Source organism: Oreochromis niloticus, linkage group LG20 (assembly GCF_001858045.2).
Source record: "Oreochromis niloticus isolate F11D_XX linkage group LG20, O_niloticus_UMD_NMBU, whole genome shotgun sequence".
Lineage (NCBI taxonomy): Eukaryota > Metazoa > Chordata > Actinopteri > Cichliformes > Cichlidae > Oreochromis > Oreochromis niloticus.
The window spans coordinates 6,341,763-6,364,740 of record NC_031984.2 but is presented as its reverse complement, the minus strand read 5'-3'; the positions used below and the strand labels follow the sequence as shown (position 1 = coordinate 6,364,740).

General features: G+C 41.0%; 1 protein-coding gene across 1 annotated transcript in view; it reads left to right on the top strand.

The window, feature by feature from the left end:
• The first annotated feature begins 1,693 nt into the window (after nucleotides 1-1,693).
• fam120c (family with sequence similarity 120 member C) overlaps nucleotides 1,694-22,978 on the top strand; it is a 37,441-nt gene continuing 16,156 nt past the window's right edge. Inside the window, exons 1-10 of the mRNA XM_003457085.5 lie at nucleotides 1,694-3,289; nucleotides 8,355-8,601; nucleotides 8,763-8,845; nucleotides 12,033-12,161; nucleotides 15,163-15,265; nucleotides 15,416-15,489; nucleotides 15,845-16,119; nucleotides 20,185-20,347; nucleotides 20,434-20,517; nucleotides 22,578-22,749. Of these exons, the coding sequence (XP_003457133.1) occupies nucleotides 2,774-3,289; nucleotides 8,355-8,601; nucleotides 8,763-8,845; nucleotides 12,033-12,161; nucleotides 15,163-15,265; nucleotides 15,416-15,489; nucleotides 15,845-16,119; nucleotides 20,185-20,347; nucleotides 20,434-20,517; nucleotides 22,578-22,749 (1,846 nt within the window). The 5' untranslated portion in view covers nucleotides 1,694-2,773. The remainder of the gene's footprint in view (nucleotides 3,290-8,354; nucleotides 8,602-8,762; nucleotides 8,846-12,032; nucleotides 12,162-15,162; nucleotides 15,266-15,415; nucleotides 15,490-15,844; nucleotides 16,120-20,184; nucleotides 20,348-20,433; nucleotides 20,518-22,577; nucleotides 22,750-22,978) is intronic.

Below are 22,978 nucleotides of genomic sequence, written 5' to 3'. Positions count from 1 at the left end.
TTAGGAGAAAAATCACTTGCATGCAAACTACGTGCAACAAGGAGGTTTTTGCCAACATGGGGAATACATGTTTTTCCCTGGCAACAGGTGGGTCTCTAAGGAAAAATAGGGCCTATTGACTGATCTCTAGCCAACATGACTGGGGCTTTGGTATTCATTCTCCCAGCAACCTTCCAACCAGTCAGGGAATAATCATTTTTCCTTCATAACTGGTGGTTGCCAGATGACCAGACCAGTCTCTAAGCTTGACTGGGGCCTTACTCACACAATCCTCTACCCAGTAGTCAAATGTCTGCAAAACCTCAGTAGTCTGGATACAATACTAAACATGCTTAAAGTTACTGAATGGTAGAAGTAAGTAACAGTGTCTCAAATATCCTTTTTTCACAGTTTGTAAAGTAAAAGAGTTGAAGAATGGTAGGCATAGGGTCATGGTTCATGTTCCAAGGACACCAGGCCCCACCTTTAGCTACGCACCTGCTGGGGGGGGGGATTACACTGTGGAGTCTCTGAGCATTACAGGCTTAATTTCCTGTATTCAGGCAAATTTTTAGGCTCAAGTGCATTTAGACCACTTTATTTATGGTTTAAATGCCCTTATGTAAAGTAAAAGCATTATTTAGCAGATCTAATGAAGTAAGATATACTTTATTTATCCCAGAAGTTGTACAATTGTGTTATTGCAGCAGCTAAAATGCAACTTACTGCAACAAAACTGTTTACATAAATAAAATAGTATGAAGCTTGATAAAATAAAATGGAAGATGACATCTGAATAAAAAAAAAAATCAAACCAAAATAAATCCAATAAAGTATAAATTTAAATAGAATTACTGTGGCTCAATGTACAGAGTTTAAAGTGTTTGAAATACACCATTAACGTGAGAGAGCAGGTGAGTCTCTGTTGGACAGACATGAAGCACTGTTAGGCTTTCAGAATTTCTCATTTAATACCATCCCTCTTGAGTCACCACAGGCTCAGTTACTCTTCTAGTCATACTCAGAAATTAGCCTGAAAATCTCCCCCAGTGTTCCCACAGGTGGAGTCCAGAGCTATTCTGATTTCCCCTCAGACCACGGCACCTGGTTTTATTTCATTCTTCATTTCCTCCTTCTTTTCATATAGCTTGTATAAAGATTTATTAAGATGATTTTTTTATATACAGCATGTTGATTTTTCTCAACAGCACATTTTATATATGCTGCCACAAGGAGGCGACAAACCCACAGAGTTTCGGCACAGGTGGGACAGCGCCATTCTACCTGTTACACTGCTTAAATAACTGATCCCAATTTAAGCTACCACCAATTTATATCTATTTTTAGTTTGCCACTTTTTACTACTTTGATTCCTTGAATAAAATGTTTTTAAAAATCTCAACACGATAGAAATTGGTGCGCCAATATCAGAAATATAAAACAGCAGCTATATTTCAATACATTTTGCTTGCTTTTGTGCTTTTATTTAAAAGAAAAAGTAGCGACCTGCACGGTGAAGTGTCAAATAATCTCGTATTTACTGGATTCACTTGGAGAACTGCTGCTCTCCAGCTTTTTTATCCTTGTACAAACCGTCGCTGGCAGATGTAGTTTTTTCTCGTTGCCGACGCTAGTGTTCTGGACAGACGCTCTGCCATAGTCAGACTACTATTCCCGTCGCTCCCCGCGCTCGGCCGCGCCTCCTTCCTCGCGTCCCTCCGCCTTCCCTCCCACTCCACTGGGCCGCGAGGAAGTCGCAAGATGGCTGACGTCGCTTGGAAGTAACGTTCCCCTCTGCAACATGAAGCCGTGAGCGTGGAAGAAAGCGAGGGAGGCACCATCGGGCTTTTATTTTTATTTTCTTTTAGTTACTTTTCTTTTCTTTCGTCAAACATCCATCTCATTCCGCGTCGTGTCCGCCCCGGACTAGTCTTCGGGAGTTGACGCGTCAAATCACGCCGGGGACCCTGCCAGCAGCAGCTAGCAGCTTAGCCACAGTTAGCAAATATTAGTGCAGCCAGGCACGCTGCTCATTAGTTTGTTTTAAATTAATATTCTGACACTTGTTATCCTGCACGCTGGTGCTGCACACGTGCTGAAATTTCCCAGAGCCAGTGCCGAATAAATGTGAACATTTTCATCTGTCAGATTTTAAAAAACAACGGTTTTCAAGCTGCTCGGTTCACCATCATGTCCGCGAACTGGCCATCCAGCCTGTGGGTTTGCTAACTAAAAAGCGCAGTATTGCATCTGTTTCATGTGCACAAAACAGCGGGATTTTTTGTTATTTTGCAGACATTTCTCGGTAACATCCACCATCTCGCTGCATTTCCGTTACTCGCTACCGACTGCATTTTGGAAGCTGGTCGTGTTTAAAGCCAAATTATGGGAGCAGGAAACGTGTTGAACTTTTTCTGGTAGGGTAGGTAGGTAGCTACACTGGCCTTTTCTGGCATCTCACCAAAAATCCACAGGGATGGACACTAAACTGAGCACCCTCGACCAAAACTGAAGTAAAGAAAAAACAAATTGGCAGTTCGATATCTTGGGATAACTACCAGATACAGTGGTGCGGCGGTGCATGGTGACTCGTTTTGCTAGTCAGCGTGACAGCCAAGTTGTTTTGCTGGGTTAACTAAACTACAGTTTTGTCACTACATCGGAGACCAGTTAGCTTTGCCCCCGGAGTGCACAGCTAGCTGCAAGTCTCGCCCCACAACACGTTACAAACACGGCGTACAGAACGTATTCAGAGCCCGCTCCCGGTCAGACGCACCGGCTCAATAACACCGTCATGGGAGTGCAGGGCTTTCAGGAGTATTTAGAGAAGCGGTGTCCCGGGGCCACGGTCCCCGTGGACCTCCTCAAGCTTGCCCGGACCGCGGCCCGCCAGCCCCCTCACCATCATCACCCACACCACCACCCACATCACCCCGGGCCCATGCCTCCCCCGCCCCCGCCTGCCAGGATCCTAATCGACGCTGATTCCGGCCTGCAGCGCCTGTACGGCGGCTACCAGACGGACTGGGTGTGCGGAGGCGAGTGGAACGCCATGCTGGGATACCTGGCCGCCCTGTCGCAGGCCTGCTTGTACCAGGGTGGCCTGGAGCTGGTCGTGGTTTTCAACGGCACCCTGGGGAAGGAGCGCTGGCCCGAGTGGGCGCGGCGAGCTCAGAGCCAGCGACAGACGGCGCAGCTGATAGTCAACCACGTCGGCAGCAAGGCCACCCCGCCTCCCCGGGCATGGTTCCTGCCCCCGGCCTGCCTCAGCCACTGTGTCCGCCTCGCCATGTTCCGCTTCCGAGTGCGGGTAAGCAGATCAATCATGGCTGTGTGAAAGTTGTTTTATTGTGGTCGTGTCATACGGCGTGCCGCTCATTTTACACTTGTTAGGTGCAGCAGGCCCATTTAGCTGCTTGCATCATTCACAACCGTTTTAACGCCTTCCCTGGTTTGTGGCAAGTGCAGGAAGCAGCTCTAACCACAGAAATGAGGGAACCTGAGTCTAATTATTATTATTATTATGCTTATTTTTTCGGTTTTTTTTTTTTTTTTGCACAAATACAATCACTTTCTGTTAAAGCAGGGGTTTTTGGAGCAGAGCCAGATGTCAATTTCTAGCTGTTGCATGTAGCTGCTGCTCTTCTTTGCTGTCATGTGCTTTGTGGGGTTACAGCCTCCAATGCTCCAGACACGCCTGTTTCTTTGGCCACTGGTACTCCCAAAATCCTAAGCATAGGTTTATTTTCCCCCCACTAGATCTGGAGCGCCAGGCACTTATTCTAGTGCATTCTTTGTGATTTATTTTTTCCTCCTATCTTTTCGGCATCATTTTATGCTGCATATATCTGGGATGTAGTGTATAGTTTCTCTCATGCATTCTGTATTGCTTTCATGATTTTATTTCTGGTCTCTTTTGTGCTTGTGGACCAAACATGAGAATCAGAGTGTAAATACTTGATAATTCTGTCTGAAAGTGAGCTACTTCTGTGTCTTTTTGGGGGGGGTGATGTAGCCTGCTTTCGCATTACACTTGTCCAAAAATGTATTTATAAGCCCCAGAATTTTAATGTCTTTTCAGTAGGATTTCTGTCTGTTTAAGAAAAGAAATTCTACACTTTCCATATACACCAGTGATGATATTTATGAAAATTTGCACAGGCTTTTTCTACCCGGTAGAGCTATACATTTGCTTCTAGCTGTTGTGTGTAGCTGCTCTTCTTTGCACTCACATGCATTTGGGATCTGCTGGGACCGTCCTCACCTTGCTCATCTGCTCCAGTTGTTCCTTGAGCCCCTAGTACTTGTCAATCATGGATGCAGGTTTAAGCACGAGGCATTTAGTTGCATTTATTCATGGTGAATTTTTAGGCCAGTTTTCACCTTTCACTTTATGCTATTAATATCTGGGATATAATTCAGCAAGTCTCTTGGGGAATTCTGCATTACTTTCAAATAATTATTCTCATTTTTTCCCTTCCCATAGATGTGATTCAGTTCTTCTCAGTCCTCTTTTGTTTTTCTTTTGCTTCGACATGAAAGTCAGAGTGTAAACAGCTGATAATTCTGCCTGATAACAGGCTACTTTATTGTCTTTTGTTTGAAGGAGTCACCTGCTCAGAGGTGCCTAAGATACCTGTCCAAAAATGAATTTCTAAACCCCTGGATTTTAATAGCTTAGATGTGTTTCAGCAAGATTTCTGTAGGTTTAAAACATGTCTCACACACCTGTCATGATTTTAAAGAATTTAGCAATTGGTATTTCTAGCTGGTCCTTGCAGCTGGTGCGCTGTGTTTGTAATGGTCTTGAGGGAGGTGAAGTCTGTCCAAGATAAATTCGGATATAGTGATAAATGCTTGGTCTAAAAGAATTGGTCTGTCCATCCTCATTCCAAAGTGGAGACTGGAAACATGTACTTTAAGGCATGACCTCGTTTAGCCTATATATTACATAACATGAACTCTGTGAACTTTTTTATATATTGTTGAGCAGCTGCTGAGTTGGGAGCACTATTTATAGTTCCCAGGTGACTTACAGTGGTATACTTTGAATTATTTTGTACATTTGAGTTAGTTGGTGTTTCAGAATACTAAAAATATAATATTTTTGTGCATCTGACCTTTTGAAACATCATTATTGTGGTTTATAAATGCACTGAACCACTCTGCTGTTATCATATAGTAATGTGAAATATATAATGTATCCTAGAGAGCCATAAATGCAGCTCTACCTCTTAGTGCCTCTGGCAGTCCCCTCTTGTCAGCTTTATGTAGCCTGCTGTCATGTTTTGCCTTTGATCTACATTCCCATAGCTAGTATAACAAAAACACAGTGCCATATTGTATCCTGAGAGGATACTTGTTAGAATAGAAAAATCCCACCTACATTACAACACAACACACTCTGATGCTTCGTGTGCTCGTACAGTATCGTTACTCACAGTTCCCATGTGTGCACGCTTGTTTTGCCCTACCTGTATTCTGAGAAACTGTGTTGCTTCTGCAGCTCCAAGTATTTCACCTCGGCTTGCATTGCACCTTCACTTTAGTTACTGTTGTTCTTTTCTGTGCAGCTTTGGGTCTCTGCTTGCTTCTATGTGTACTGGGTGCCAGTTTGTCTGTTTGGAGTTGCTACGCATGCATTATTCTGGTCATTAAACTCTGGTATTAATTCTAGATATACAGACTTAAAGCTGAAACTGATTGTTTACTTTTATCACTGGACTGTGTGGTTAAAAATCTACATCACAATATTTTTTAAGATTCTAGCTGTTTTATTGTATATTATGCCATTATTGATGTATAATTTCTATTTAAGTGGGCATTCATTCTTCTGTCGGGAACAAATCGAATATAAAAAACGTTTTAACATTGTTATAAAAGTTAACTTAAATAAAACAAAGACCATACAACCAAAACAATTAATAACCTACTCTTAGTCTTAATAAAATTAAATACATTTGAATATTTGTATTAGTCAGGTATTTACTAAGGATGTCCCTGGCAACTTGAATGTTTAAATATACGGGGGGAAAAAAATAAGACTGAGTAATCCCCCCCAAAAACACTCAAAATATTTGGGACTAAATACAGTCTATTGGACAAGCTGTGTTCAAGGACTGCTATGTGTTTGTACACACAATGTCATACACTCATTAATCTGCCATGTGTAGCTAATGTTAGCAGTGTTAGCGCCACCGGCTTTCTTCCCATGAGGTCTAGTTTCCACGTTGTTGAGTAGTTGCGTCACCTTACTCTGAAACAACCTGCACATAACCCCTCGATTTCTAAGGCAAAGTACTGCAGCTGTAGTGTGCTTGATTTTCGTCTGAATTTTTTTAAAACTTCCCATCACACACACACACACACACAGAGGCAACCATTCGTCATGGTTATAATAACATCTGACAACCAACTGCTATACATCAATGTGTAACCAACTAGTTTCTAATGCTGACTAGTGAGGGCGGCAACATTTAAATATCTGGCCAACTAGTTATGCACGTCTCTAGTGTTTACTGCATGTTGTGGCTTGATTATTGAAATTTTAATTTAACATTTTGCTTTGGATTTAGCCACAGGCCATTATAAACATGTCACTCGTTTTGTCTTGGGTTGCAGGCCTTTGATTCATAGCATCGTGCATTCACCCCCTCCTTTAAAGCACAAACGCAGTCATCGTTTATTTCAGCTCGAGTTGAGTGGGATTAAAGAGTGTCCTTGGTTTAAGCTATCTCAAAACAGTAAAAGTCATAAAAGGGTCCAACAAACGAAGGTGGAATGATCATCACAGTTAGCGCAGCCTTTTTCTCAGAATCGCTGGGCTTTATAGTCAAATATATCTGCATCTGCATCCCCCTCCACTTTCACGTCTTTTTTAACCCACTGATTTGTGCATTGAATTAGGTATACAGTGTCAGAATGTCATTGTTATATCGCTGCTAGACTTTTAAAGTGTGCTTCACTGTTAGTTAATTTAAAAGCATCATTGTGTTGTAGTATTTCCCAATGATAATAAATGTCTTGCACTTTTGCCATTGTTCATTCTTCATTTTTATTTAAGATCTTAAAATGGATTGATTCTTAATGTTTGCTTGGTTTTAGTGATACAGAGAGATGAAACGGTTTAAACAAGTCAATCTTTGTCCCACATTGCATTCATTTGAAAAACGATATTTGATTACCAGCTCATTAAATTGAATTTTAATAACGAAGCTTTGCCTAATTATTTCGTTTTCACATTGATTAACACTGACATTGATTAAAAAGATTCGACATAGTCCTGAAGCCGTCGTGCTCTCTCTCTACCTGACAAAAATATGGCCCCTCATCCACAAGCTAAGAAGAAAATTACGCAGCCATATATTGAGATAGATGCATCACCAGGACACTGAAAGCAACCGGTACAGCACAGTTTTGCCTCAGATGTAATTTTGCGAGCAAACAGGGTTTTATGAAATGTTGTCGTGGACCGTGGAGGAGAAGTATTTTGTTGGCATAAAATGTGTCACTGCCAGTTTCAGTCTGTCATCTACATTCATCATAAACGAAGTATGTTGTAGTGACAGCTTGCACGAGAGACTGTCATTTTCTCCATTGGCAGTCCACTTAAAAAAAAAAATTAATTAATTTCAATTCCTCTGAAATGTCATCTGGTCTATAAAACATCGGGGAGTACTGAAAAATGCCCATCATGATTCACCAACCAGCTGTCTTGTACTACAGTGGTGTGGGTGACAAAATTCTACAGTCCAGTCTATCTAAACCTCCCTTCAGCTCTCTTACTCTGTGATCTCATTAGACCCTTTATAGTCTCAACCACTGGCTTCAAGTTTTAATGAATGCAGCAGAAAGTTTATTTTGTAAATTATGATCCCCATTGGTGTAAAACAACAAAAAACAGTTGGGGTAAAGCGGGGTAAGGCGTGCTGTGTGATTGACAGCTGTGCTAGCCTATGGTTAAGCAGTGTTCCATGTTTTCTCAGACAGATAGCTATTCAAACAAAAAGATGGCAACAGCAAAAAGTCTCAGGTTGAGGCGGAACATCCCAATGGCTCGCTCCGTCATTTATATACAGACTTTAGCAGCAGCTCAACTTTCAAAATAAGAGTGTGGAGGCTCTCCACTTGTAAACTAGTACAGAAAGCTAATAAAATAAACCCCCAGGCTCTGTGTGGGGGAAACGCTGATATCAAAAAGCCAAAAATTAGAGAAGCTAAGTTTGAGTAAAACTTGTCTTATTCTTCAAAAAGCAACTTAAACAGTGATCAGATAAGCTATAAATAACTTTTCTTAATCCATTTATACTTTAAATATGAAAGAGGTGGTGCAAAATTTCATAGAGCTAACAAATTTGTCTTCTCTGTATCTACAGGTTGTACAGACTTTGGAGGACCACCACCAGGAAGTGCTCTCTCTCTACAGGGACTATGGATTTGCAGGCCTGATCGCTCAGGATTCAGAGTTTGCGCTCTGCAACGTCCCCGCCTACTTCTCCTCGCATGCGCTCAAACTGAGCTGGAATGGAAAGAACCTGACCACACACCAGTATCTGCTGTCCGAGGCCGCCAGGCAGCTCGGGCTCAAGACACAGCACCTGCCCTGCTTTGCTGCTCTGCTGGGTGAGGAGCGATACAATGGCACACACCTCAAAATCCAAACTATACCACACTTCTTACTTTTGAAAGACACACCCCTGTATGTGGGTTATAATTGGCAACTGCCTTTGTCTGTTGTTTTTGTTCACTGATACAACATAAAGTTAAGAGCTTCTTTCTTTCAGGAAATCATATTTTGCCTGATGAAGACCTGGCTGCCTTCCACTGGAGTCTGCTGGGACCAGAACACCCACTAGCCTCCCTCAAGGTAACGATTGCTTCTTTGTCCAAAGTTCTCTGCGAATAAAAGAAAATATTAGCTGTAACAGTATGTGATGTCACACGAACCCTTACCTCAGTTTTAAACAGAACCAGACTTTCGCATAACTTTATATGTGACACATTTTAGAGACGGGTGTCTTATTTTTCTCACTCTGTTTTTTTTCTTTTACAATAAGATCCAGCTGTTGATCTTTAGAAGGCTTTGATTGTGAAACGTTTGTAGCAAATGATAATAAACAAATGTATTGATGCGTTCCAACAAGCTATCTGACTGTTAAAATACACCTGAAGTGTATCACCGGATGGAAACCTGTTTCCAAGAAAGGCCTTTGGTCTCGTGGATGGAGTGCAGTGCTTAAGTCAGATGCCGTCAATGTTTCCTCTACTGGCTGTTTTGAACTTTGATGTTGTGCCCGCAACAGTGGCAGACCGACGTTGTATTACAATTAATGGCTTACAGAGTGCCGAGTGTGGTGTGCAGCACAGCTAGCATTTGCAGCCTTCGTCCACACGCTGCACAATGTGGTTGATGTGGTTTACTCTGACACAGCATTTATGACTGTATTTTCAAGCTTGAAGTAATGCAGTACGCAGCTGGTTCACTTGCCAGTCTTGTCTTACTTTCCATCTTGCTTGCTTGCTTATAATTTCCCATCACACAGTGTGCGTTAAGTGTTGTCATAGGTCGGGGCTACTGGTGGCTGCGTTAAAATTTAATTTTACTTTCAAAAGTGAGTCTTTGTGCCAAGGTATAACAGTATAGCATAGTTCCCATCATCCTGTAAAAAGCAGACAACTTGGATTTTTTTAAAAATTTTACAGTCAGTTCTGCTTCAGTGGATATAAGTGATCAGGGATCAGATAAAGTTAAATGAGAGCGGCCTTGCCCCTCAGTGATATTGTCAAAGGTTAACATCCAAATGAAATGTGCTTCTTCTTTTAATATGATTATGTGAATACTGTGAATTCCATCCATCCCTTTAAAGCACACAGTCAGTTATGGCTGAAAACCCCCCAAAACAGGTAGTGTTGATCTTTGCTAGCCAGACAAATGCAGAATCAGATGACCCTCAGAAATGTTGTTTTGATAGTTGTGTACTGGTGGCAAGTAGTCAATATTTAATTCTACATTGGTCTGTGTTTACTTTGCCATGCCTCAGCAGCAGTGCACCAGTTGCTAGAAATCGTGCTAACATAAGGGTTAGCAGTTTGCAGCAGGTGTGGAATACCTGCACTAACAAGTTTTCTTTGTAATAGTGTGTTTTGCTGACGATGAGTGAAAGACTCAGATGACTACGCTGTCCTTGTTGACTTTTCACCCTCTTTCTATAGTTCCGATAAGTTTAACACTTGTTCGGAAGATTTTTTGTGTTTAAGGGTGACGTAAGTTGTTTTCTACTCGCTTCTTATCTTCACTTCATCTTCCTCTCATCTGTTTTGTTCCTCGTATGTGAAGAGGTGTACCCACATTGAAACTGAGAGCAGGGAAAGAAGAAACCGGTGTGACCGGTAAACAGCAAAGTTTTAATGAATTAGTTCACTTACATAAGTACAGTTATCTTTCTTTTATGCTTCTTCCTTTGATATGCATTAATTTATCAGCAAATATCAGTCCATTACATTTGTATATTGTATGTTTCCTGACACACAAAATGATGATTACAAGTCCTTTCCTAGCACTGAGGGATAAGGCTTATTAATTTAGCACTGGTATTGGATGAGTACTTGTTATCAGCAAATACCTGAAGCCATGCCACTGGTATCATATTGGAACTGGAAAGCAGATCTCCCAGTTTAATTTTGGTTTTTTTCATTTTTAACATTTATTAATGAACAGATGATGGAAAATGCTGGTGGTTGATAATGGTTCCTTATCTTAACGTTCCTTGGAAGGAATGGTAATTCTTGTACACATATGTAAATTGACTTCAGAGGTTAAAGCAGGAAAGCCTCAAAATCTATGTTCACAACTATTTCACAAGGTAAATAGCTTGTGAAATAGTTGTAGAATAGAACGTAGATCGTGTTCATGATAATGAATTGTCACTTTTTTTTTTTGGTTTGTTTTTGTGAGAGTCAGCATGACTTTGTAAATAATGTGTTTCAGTAGAAGGTGGCACTGTTATTAGCACTGTGGCAAGAAGGTTTTGGGATCTTTCTCTCCGGATACTCCGGCTTCCTCCCACAGTCCAAACACATGCATGTGGAACCTGCCAGGATGCTAACCAAAGAAATGAAGCTTTGAAAAAAGTGGCAACTGCATTGTTTCCACGATCCATGAGCTTTTAAAGACTAAACCTAACCAAGTTGATTATGATGTCTGACCCTAAGCACATAGTTTAGCTTCTAAACTTCACAGTGATTCTTTATTACTAAACCTAACAGTTGTTTTTCCACAGCTAAATCTCAGAGTCATTTTAAATGTCTGGCTCTAACAAAGTGGTTTTCTATGCAAATTAATCATAAAATTAATAACATATTAAAAAATAATGTAGATAACAATCTGTGACCTATGAGACTCGAACGTTGACATTTTCACTGTTAAAAAATGGAAAATGCACTTTCGTGTACATGGACACAAATCAGTACCTTTGAAATGGGTCAGATGATAGTTAAAGTGGAAAATTCCTATCCAGAAGTCAATCAATAGTTTAGAGGTTCTGATATTCACTACCTGCCACGAAATGATATTGGTTAATCATTTCTTTCTTCTTCGAGTGCGGCCAAGCCCCACCAGTGGCACAAATTTCATGCAAAGCTCTCCATAAAGTTTTAGTTACCCTGCAAACAAACTGATAAACCTAACCAGCCTCTCCCTCAGAGCGAGGAACACGGGTTATTAATTTAACACTCCTATGGGCAGATGCCAAAAGCCACGTATCTGCAACGCAATCATTCTGTTATTGGAATCATTCTTTTGTCAGAAGTGTAATTTTTATTGGTGAACATTGCAGTATTTGGTTATATGGGAAAATAACCAAAGCTGGTTTAAAAAAAAAAAAAAGGTTATAAGCGCATTAATAAAAATTCAAAAGTTAGAAATATGAATGGTGCTTCTGTGCAATGCTTCTTAAAAAAATCTACCTGTCTGTCTGTCATGCGGCTGTTTCACAGTGCCGCTGTCCTCGTAGCTCGATATAAGTACATGAGAGCCTTTGTTCTCTTGCTGTCAGGTGCGAGCCCATCAGTTGGTGCTGCCGCCCTGTGAGGTGGTGATCAAAGCTGTCTCAGAGTACGTAGCCTCCATCAAAGATCTGGGAAACCTCGACGCCATTGCCAGAGATGTCTTCAAACAGTCACAGGTAGGTCATTTGTGTCACTGATCTTTTTTTACCGACTGCTCGTAGACCGACATCCTGCCGGGTGAATTAAAATGTCTTTGAATAAGATTTACATGAAAAGAAAAGAACAATGTGAACATGCTTTTAGCCGAGGTTTGACTTTACATATCAGATTTTTGCTGACAGTTAAATAGGTTATTACTGTTGACACAAGGCCTGAGTCAGCAACTGTACTTCCTCACACATCAGTGCTAAACTGTAGCCTTCTGCTTATCTGATATAAATCTGTGCTGCACGGGGTTAGCTAGTCCCCGGTGTCGCCTCCGGAAGTAGTTTCTGCTGTGTTGTTCATGTCTAAAGGACATAAACATTTAAATCTATAATTGGGTGGCGTGTTGAGTTTGATGTCTTCTGTAAAAGGAAAATTATGGTAGGAGTTAAGTCGTATTTTACTGAACATGTTTATAAACTATATGTCATGTCAAGGCTCTTTGACATTCATTGACTAATAGGGTTTTTCCACTGTGGTTAGTTTAGATGATCAGTTGAGCTGCGCTGCTAGAGTGCATGTGTTTTTCCACTGTTTCACACAGCGAGAAAAAAGCTGAACGGTGAATATGGTGCATTTACTTGACAACACATACAAGAAGCCATGTATGTTGTTTTCGTGGCCCAAAACGGGGCTTCAGGGTTTTGTGAGGGCGAGTGACTCCCACAAAGTTGAGGCAAACCTAAAACACCCAAAATAAACGGGTGCATCTTTGTTGTTTTTGTCCATCTGTGTAGCAAAGATGCATTTTAAACTCAAGTACTTAAGGCTGTGTATGCAATGTAACGTCAAAATGGTTTAGAGCTCCCAAATAAACTGATACGTTGGAAAAACCATGTTGTGATTAAGTAAAGAGTTATTATTACAGTTATAATTACTATATGGGACAGGAAGGACATACAAGGATATAGGAATTTTATGAGGGACCAAAAAAAAAAAGGCATCTATGGGATAATTATGTAGAGTAGAGATGACAGTTGTCCCCTCCGTAACCAGGAGCCAATCAACAGCCATTTTAACCTACCAGGAAGCTTCACGTCGGGTTACAGTGCAGGGTTCAGTGTAGTTTGTGGTTGCGATGTAGGTTTAACATGGAAGTATACGTTTCCTTTAGGAAGCAGATTTGTGTCTTCAGTTATAACCAAAGTGTCACAGAGAGGACGGGGAGGTTGAAAGATAAACCTTTTCATGGGATTGGTTTACAGTAAACATGGCGACTCTCTTCCAGCTACAAGGACTTAGTGATCTGGAACCAGAGTGGCAAACATTTAACCAGGTGTCAGAAACCAAACCAGTTGTTCCTGTAATAATGAATGACACCTGCGTTAAATAGAGAAGGACCGATACTTCAGCCATGTAGACTCGTGTCAACATATCAGTAAATAGTAAGGCACATTCATCTGTTGTGTCATATTAATATTCCAATCTTTTGTGTAATGCAGGACTGAAGGACTTGGAAGCTGTTTAGGTATTTGAGATACGATTTATTTACTTCCTGACACAAGTGAGGGATGAATAACTACAAAAACAAACATATGCAAACATATGTCAGCCACATTATTTTAAACATCGGGATTGATCCAGAATTTGAAAATCAGTGAACCTCTACTGCTCTATTTTTTTTTTTTTTTTTTTTTTTTTTTTTTTAAAAAAAACACTGAAGCTGAGTTGCCTCTGACCCATGCTTAGTTGAAGTAAGAGAGTCGGGAGACCAGGGGCTTGTTTTCTGGAAGTTGGAAGTTCAGCTCAGAGATCCCAGTTCAAATAAATCTGGTAACTTCAACCAGTTTCTTCTGTTTTCAAAGCCACAAAATAATTGGATTAGCCAAGCTGGATTCAATCTACTGAGATGATCACATACTCTTGTGGTCCTTCACTAGAAGAGCGATACAGTATACATTTATACTGAAAAAATGAAGTATTAATCTTAACAAGAGTTTTTGTTTGAGGACTATATTAATTCATAGTAAAGGTGAAATGTAATTTATTACTCTACAATTTAAAGATAATCCTCTGCAGCACCAGTCATACTTAAAGCAGCCACTTCTTTCTCTGAGCTGCAACTTGTTTTCGCAAAACAATGCCCAGAGTCGAGCGTGCCTCAAGTGCCAGTTTAGGAATGCTGCAGCGTGACTCTGAACTATATGCTGTAACCTGATGTGCACGTCCCTAGAAAGATGTACACAGCCTGCAACCATTGTGATTGGCATGTTTAGCACAGTCAGTTCCTCCCATGTATTTCTGACTTTTTCAAACAGTTCTTACATTTTTAAGTGAGATATTGTCCCAATATAAGGAATAATAATCATAGCATCAATATAAGAACTCACAAATGTTGTCAAATTCCTGGAGGAAGATTGTTGAAGGTATTAGAGTGGAGGTGGGGAGATGTACAAAAAAGTAGAAAAAATTGAGAGACACGTGTGTGTGTGTGTCCCTGGAAAATAAAGTGACCACAACAAAGAGCACAGACTTGGAAGTGTGAAACGTCGCAGTATTTTCTTTCCCTTGGATAGCACAGCATGTAAATCAGCGGGACACGACCATACGGTAATTAATGCATATGTGCCACACGAGTGTGAATGCAGGCAATGATGCACAACTTGCACAGGTTACCTCGTAGGCTCTACAAAGAGTCCCCGCAGAGGTCTAAATCAGGCCTTAGGCATGTTATTTAATCTTGTTTACACTGGATAAACCAGTGACCAAGTAGATTTGACTTTATGGCTATGTTGCTGTGACAACCTCCCCAGCATCTGCTTCGTAAAACCAAAACATCAAACACTGGTCCACACACAGAGAACAGGCCAAAGGTTGAAGAAGTTAAAGGTATTTTTGTTGTTGTTTTTTCCTTCTTGGGTGCGTAATGCAGGAAATCTCTCCAGCAGATCCCTCAGTTAGAACATCCTCACTGCCATCTGTAATACCAGCAGGTTCAGTAGTCTTCATAATGCTTTTGCCCCCCCTTTGCAGTCTCGTATGGAGGACAAGGTGGAGCGATTCAAGAAAGCTGTGGAGTATTTCTCAGCTGCCTCCAAACCCCGCTCACCTAACATGGGGCCCTCCTCTTTCATCTGTGAGTAGCAAGCTGCTCAGGAAGCAAGTTCAGAAAACAGGATTGCTGTTATGTAATCTTCTTGGCTTGCTCGATGTACTTTTATTCACTGTGAATAAAACACATTTGTCTATTTGTTTTTAATCCCTGTTTTTTTCTCGCTGTGCACAGTACCTGGGTTTGGACCTGCTCCATTTGGGGGACCACCTGGTCACATGGGACCGATGCAGCCTGGAAAGAATCAGGTAGCTTCCTTCTCTCGCTAATCCTTAAGTCTCTTTGATGTGTAATGGTTCTGTCTACATGAGTCTACATGTAGAATAGTGGATTAGGCTTTATTTCCCTTTGCTCTTTGAAATCCCTTTGAGGCATGTGCTCGTTTAGTGACTGATGGAGGAGGGTGCACTCCTTCCCATCCTGTATCCTCCCACCAGCCTTGATTAGATGCTTCCAGTTTGATCTGATATAAAATAGGACAGTATTAGTGCCCACCCCTGAGACGTCTTCTCTTCCCTACTCTTCCTCTCTTGTACTCAATTTCCCATGCTTCTTCCTCCACCAACCCAATTTTCCTTCTTTATCCCCCCTCTCCTGTCCCAGTTCCCTCCCCCCCAGGTCCCGGGGTTAAAGCCACACTATCAAAATGCTCCATATGGACCTGGCTCCGCCCCTCTGTTCCAGACCCCACAGCCGCCATCCCAAGACTGCAACGACTCACTGACGGGCAAGATGGGCTTCACTGACTGGTCAGCTCCATATGATTCCACTCAGGGGGGAAGTCGACTACCCAATCATCACACCGGCGCTCTGTCTGGCCCCTCTCCGTCTCCTTCCTCATCGTCGGATGGAGATGAACCCAATGACAGCAACGCCAAGTAAGACACTTGTCGAGCATGTAAGGTTCCTTTTGCACAGTTTGAAGTGGCTCTGTGGGTTCCTAACACGGGACTATAAAAGAACCTTGGTACCGTGTGTCTGAAAACAGGGTTCGTACGGGTGCTTGAAATCCTTGAAAATGCTTGAATTCTAATGTCGTCTTTTCAAAGTTTGAAAAGTGCTTGAATTTCAGATGTGGTGCTTAAAAGTGCTTGAAAATGTAACTGGATTTCATTCACAATAAGTAGCTATCTGATTGAATTGTTTTCTTATCAGGTAGAGAAATAAAATGAGACGCAAAAGCAAAATTTCCCCGCCTGGGCTGCCTTGCGTCTGTTTCAATATGTGACCCCGCCCCTCCCTCGGACAGTCGGGGATGAGTGCGCTAACATACCTGTAGGTTTCTGTTTTAATGAGTGTTTGATGGAAAACAACAATGGTGGAGTTTGCGTTCTCCAGTCACATGATAGGTGAGTCCTAGTAAATCATTTTCCAGTACGCGTACGTTACACATGCTGTTTTTTTAAATTATTATTATTTTGCTAGCTATCAAACTCGCTGGAGAAATGATTGAAATGCACTGAGTGTGATGCAGTATGGCAGCGCTATTACGGAATATGCTGTGAACTTAGCTAACATTACTTAGCAGTAATATGAGTTAATTTACTCAAGTGAAAGCTTTAAACATTAGCCCGATACATAACTAGCTAACTTAAGGCTTTCTGATTAACTCTCTGGGGTCGACGGACCCAGAGTCTCCATTTCAACTTGGGTCGAACGTGCGGACTTCAAACTATATACCAGTTTTTAAATTGTGTTGATAGGTCACGTAAAACTGATTTTATTGGGGGTTTTCTGAATAAAACAGTGGCGTTTACTACAGGAAGAAACTGTAAAAACGGCGTTTTTTTATGGAGAGCGCTAGCAAACACGCTTTGCTTGTGAGTGAAAAAAGAAAAAACACTACTTCTCTATTGGTGGAAAAATGTACCATGTCGACCAATCAAAAAATGATATGGCAACATGTGGTATTTGGTTGGTGGGAAGAGAGAGAGCAAGTGAGGTTAAGAGAGAGAGTGAGTTTTGATACGTGAGAGATTTGTGACATTTATCGTGTTTGGAGTCTCAAGTTAGTGTGTTGTCTTGTGTGGTTGGTGTGTAGTGTAGTCATTTTGTTTTGTGTGTCAGTTCTACTAGTGAACGTCACAGTTGCTGCAAAAAAGCCACCAAAGGCAGATTGCAGTGTAAACGCTGAGTGACACCTGCTGTCAGACCTGCAGGTTTATCCCTGTGCTGTTCCCATCTGTTATAGTGGACACAAACTATTTTTTGGAGTTGCATAAATAATTTGTGTGCCTTCTTATTTGACGAAGAGCACCTGATTGTTCTGTAAATAGTTTTGAATGGTTATATAAAAACCGTCTGAGCCTTGGCTGCATTTTTAGGTAAATAGTACCATATAACTTTGTTGTTTGCAAAACTTGTTCATATTTTTTTAAAATGTCCAATTTCTATTACTAAGTTGTGAAAATGATTCTTTAAACATGCTTGTGGTTTTTACAGTCAAAAATATCACTTTCTACTTGTATTTTAAATTTTGTCTGAATTTAGATAAATTGTGCTGACACATTATGTCAAAATGAGTAAATAATAGATTGGCAAGATAAACAGTTTTTAAAGGCGAAATATAGAGGCCAAAGCAAAAGTAGTCAAAAACGGCCAATTATACCCTGGACCCCAGAGGGTTAAAGGCTGAAAGCAAAGTTGTCACCAAGTACTGTTTATATTTGTGTGTATTGCTGCAGCTTTTTTGAGTATTAATTTGGTGCCTTTGGGTGAAATAATGGTAATATGAGTGATCCATATGGTCACAAAGAATAGCCACCTGTTTCTGTGCTACCAAAGTTCCCCGGCTTTCATTCAAAATGTGTTTATGGTCAGCACCTACACATTAAACTACTTAAACAGTCAGTGCTGTTCTCCATGACTGTCTGACTTGATGTTATTAGCACAAACACTTTAAAGGTGATCATTTAGGACTTCAGCAATAATACAGACAACAATCTGGTTAGCAATAAAACAGTTTTATTGGGAATTGACTCAAAAAAACAAACAAACAAACATCTGTCTCCTATTTTTTTTTGTCACACAGGAAAGAAGCATCAATATCTGATGAGAAGACTTATTTCTTTATTCTTTTTTTTTTTTCAACAGGAGATGAATATCTCTAACAAGTTGATTTGTTCACATTTTCACATCTTAATTTTTAAGTGAAATGTGCATTTTGAGTTTATACACTATGTATATAAGGTGACCGTTTCCTTTTCCAGTATTTTTGTGTGGTGCGTTTTTCTATGTCTTAACAAAAGGGGAGCTAAGGTATCTTTTCACATGGTCTTACTGAGGTGATGCAAATTGAAACATGCATTCTTTTTTGGGGGTGGGGGTGGGGGGGGGTGCTGCTGGAAAAGCTTAAAAAGGGACCTTGAAAGTGCTTAAGATGTGCCTGAATTTGACCCTGAAAAAAGCATACGAACCCTGCTGAAAAGTAAATTCAAAGAGCTTTGCGTTTCCGGATGAAGACATGCATGTTACACCAACCTGTTAGGGAACTTTTTCATCAAGGCAAGACTGAGCAAGTCCAGGCAGCCATGGCTCATAAATCTGACATGTAGTGGACACTGACACCACATATAAAATAATTACAGTTTCACACGATGTAGTAGTATAGTATTTAATATGTTTAATTACTAATCTTATTTTTCATAAGTAGGCGTTTATATAGGATTTCAGTGATTCATACTCCTACTAGGAATAGGTAGTAGGGCTGGGTGATTTGCTCCATCATCCGGTTGTTCCCCTGTGACATCACCTATGACTCATACCAATGCAGCCATTGCAGGCTGGCACAGGAGGTGAATGTGCAAACATTATGGTTGTGCTATCCACCCTTTCTCCATAATGTGCAATGTGGGGCCCATAAACAAAATTCAAGGGCAGTCAGTGAGAGAGAGAGACACACACACCCTGAAATTTATATCTCACCTCCAGAGGAGACATCGACACACAGCTACAAATGATCTAATTTTGAAGTAGCTGGTTAACATAAGAGAACAGATATTTGAACAGCTAAAACTGTATATTTTTGTTGTTTTTATTTAGTTTGTTCAGTTTGTTCTTTTGTGTGCGTGTCTCACCTGTGCCCTGCACACACAGTGGAGGTTTTTGTTTTTATTTTAACCAACAATCACACATGCCATGGGAAGGGGTGGGAGAAAAAAATTAGTTAAGAACATGTGATAAATGAGTGTCTCATCCGGTGCACCGAAATTAATCCAACAAACACCCAGAATTGGCCTCCTGTTTTCTCTTTTAAAGATGGTTGATTGCTCACAAATGGCAATGAAGGTTAAAGTGCACACCCAGAAATGTCTCTGTCACATGTGGAGATGTAACATGATATTAGATTGAGGCTGATTTAGTTTACTATGAGTCTATTAATAATTTAATGCATCTGTGGGAAAATTTATTTGTGAAAATGGTCGGTGACCAGGGGCGATCCTTGATATGAGCGACCATTAACACACCCGTTGCAGGTAGAATATAAAATGTCACATAATAAATAACAAAAATGACTGAGATTATTTAATGAAACCACACAACAATAATTCGTTTTGGAATATTAATGGTTGTGCTGTTATATTTTTAAACCTTTTTAGTATCTTGTTAATAAAGGTTCCCACTCAGTATGATGAACCGCTCTCTTGGTGGCCAATAATGTACATGCAAACCTACTGATAAGTCACAGAGAGCATCCGTTTGTTCAGTATTTTAACATTTATGTCATAATGGTGACAGGTGTAACATCCAGTGCTGATAAATGCAGAGACAATAGTCAGAAGTGGCTATTAGTCAAATTACTCTAAACATTATTTTAAACTTTACTATTGGTTTGTCCTTGTCAATCTAATTCTTACACCTCAACTAACCACAATACACATGTGTTGACCCTGAATGCCAGTTTCTGGATAACTTAAAAATTCCCATAATCCCTCTCTCCTCAGCCATTTGACAGACAAGTCCTCTCGGTGGGAGGATCCCGCTGGAAGAGGGGGCTCCGGCTCTGGAGACGGTTCCCAAGGCAATGGGAGCGGGTCAAACATTCCGTCACTGTTATCTATGGCGACGCGGAGTCACATGGACATAACCACACCCCCTCTGCCTCAGGTCAGACACAAACTCCAGAGTTCACAGCACAGTTTTGGGGTGTTTCTGGGGAAAGTCTGTCACCGTGTTTCTCTTTTTGATTTTAGGTCAGCGCTGAGGTTCTTCGTGTAGCCGAACACAGACACAGAAGAGGGCTGATGTACCCCCAGATCTACCACATATTGACCAAGGTGAAACAGTTCTTCCTTGCGTTAAGGGTTTAATTTCCTTTTCAAAATCTGTTTTTGAGCGGAAACTTGAACCTGAGACCATCAATCCTTTACTCCAGCACAGACATTGTGTTATGTAATACGAGTTTTAATGTTAACAGTTGAATCATTGTAGCACAAATAGAAAGCAGAAAATCTGCTCATTGAAGAAGTACATTGGGTTGATTAAGTTTCTGAAGCATCATCCTCTGTGGGTTTGATTTTAGTCTCCAAATGCCCCAAAACTTTACGGCTGTGTGTACTGCTCCCTTCACAACCTGACACAATCTACCATTAATGGACCTGTGAGGGCACCTGTTTCTCAAGGTTTTTCCTGGCTTACAGTGGGCCTTTTTTGGCTGATTATGCATATAAACATCAACTGACCATGTACAGTAAAGACAGTGCAATACCTTTGCTGTATTATGTTGCAGAAATCTATATATAAACATTATATTTCTGACGCTTTATTACAATGCTTTAAAAAGTCTCTGCAGGTTGTCAAAAAGTCCTTCTATGCAGGAAAAACCTGTTTGTGTACCAGTGTTCTTGCTTAGTTTTGTACTGGGATTTCCAACTTCTTTCTCTGGTTGGAGCCTTTAGGTGTTGTTTTGTGAAGGGAGTAGTACACACCCCTGTATAAAAATACTGTCCCACATGGAATACCCTTCATTTCCTGGAACAAAAGTACTTTCAGGTTTCTGAAAGTTTGAAGTTTAGAGACTGTAATCAAACCCACAGAGACTCATGAGCCACACACTCGACTAACAAAATGTGTTCTTTAATCAGCAGAACAGTTTTTTGTGCTAATATAAATTTGAAAAATGTTATTAGGAAAAAAGGTCTTTTAACCTCATAGACATGTCTTAGGTGCACAGTGAACACTGAAGTTATGGTTGCTGAAAAGTGGCCATTGTATGCTTACATACACCTACCTATCTATCCATCAAAGTTCAGCCATGTGTACCAATCCTGGATACATGCAGGAAAAAAGTCTCAGCAGAGACCTCCATCTTTCCAGCCGCCTCCTTCAGCTCCTCTGGGAGAACACCACGTTGTTCCCAAGCCAGCCAAGAGACGTGATCTCTCCTTAGACCTAATTCTTAGGTGGTCTTAGGTCTGCTCCAGGGTCACCTCACCAAGAGGCATTCCTGTTAGATAAAAGCACCACAGCTCTGAGCTTCAGCCCACAGACACAGCACAGACAACCATTTGGAGGAACCTCATTTCTGCCCCTTGTATCCATGATCTCATTCTTTCAGTTAGTACCTAAACTTTGTGTCCACAGGTGAGGGCAGAAACGTATGTTGAGACGTGAAACGACAGCCTTGGCTTTATACTCTGCTGTCTTTTTACCACAACAGTCCGGTACAACATCCGCAACACTGCAGATGCTGCACCAATCCGTCTGTCTATCCCCCGATCCGCGCTCTCCCCCGTGTTACTGCAATGTCAGCACTTCACGAATAAAATAATTTCCAGCTTCCAGCTGGCACGCCACACTTTTGTGGCTGATAAGCATGGCCTCGGTGTTGTAGGTGCTAATCCTCATCCCAGCCAAACAAAAGCAAGAAGGATTTTCTGATATTTTAAATGAATTGCTTTGTAATAAAATGTGGCGTACCGCAACAATGAAACCTAAGTGTGTAGTTTTAATCAATCATACATTTTTCTCAGGTAATTAAACTGTTGCTGATCATTTTCAACCTTTTGACTTGGGGGGGGGTGTGTGTGTGTCATTTCTGGCAGTGAGATTCCTTTAGTCATTCACATACTCTGCAGGTTAAACTGGACTAACGAAATGCATTCAAGGCTGACTGAAAGACTCAACATAAACAAATTTGAAAACACCTTCTTAGGCTGGCACCACTCTCCAGAAGACTGTTAAACAGTTATTGTTTTCATTCAGAAGCAATATCTATGCATTTGTCTAAATGATATTGTCTTGTTAAGAGAGAGCGTATCAGACTCTTTAGAGCTCTCGATCCTGCTCTCTTATTCATTTTGTCCTCAACTCTTCCTTATGCCCCTGCATCCCTCAGGGAGAGATGAAGATGCCAGTGTGTATAGAGGATGAGTGTAACTCTGAGCTGCCTCCTGCCTCTCTGCTGTTCCGTGCTGCCAGACAGTATGCCTACGGCGTCCTCTTCAGCCTGGCTGAAACACACCGCCGCCTGGAGAGGCTCGCTCTCCGCAAGAGGGCTCCCCTGGAAGGTAGGTCTTGGTCTGGGACGGACTGGATACCTGGGTGCAATATGGAATAACAGGCATTGTGATTGGATATACACTTTACGCTGCAATTTTCTTTGAAATATTTTCATTTGAGAGACCAGTTAACCTCAGTGTACTACAGTTGTGGTCAGAAGTTTACGTTCACCCATAGGCATGAATGTCATCGTAGTTGGGGCTTTTAATGATTTCTTTGAACTGTTCTTTATCAAAG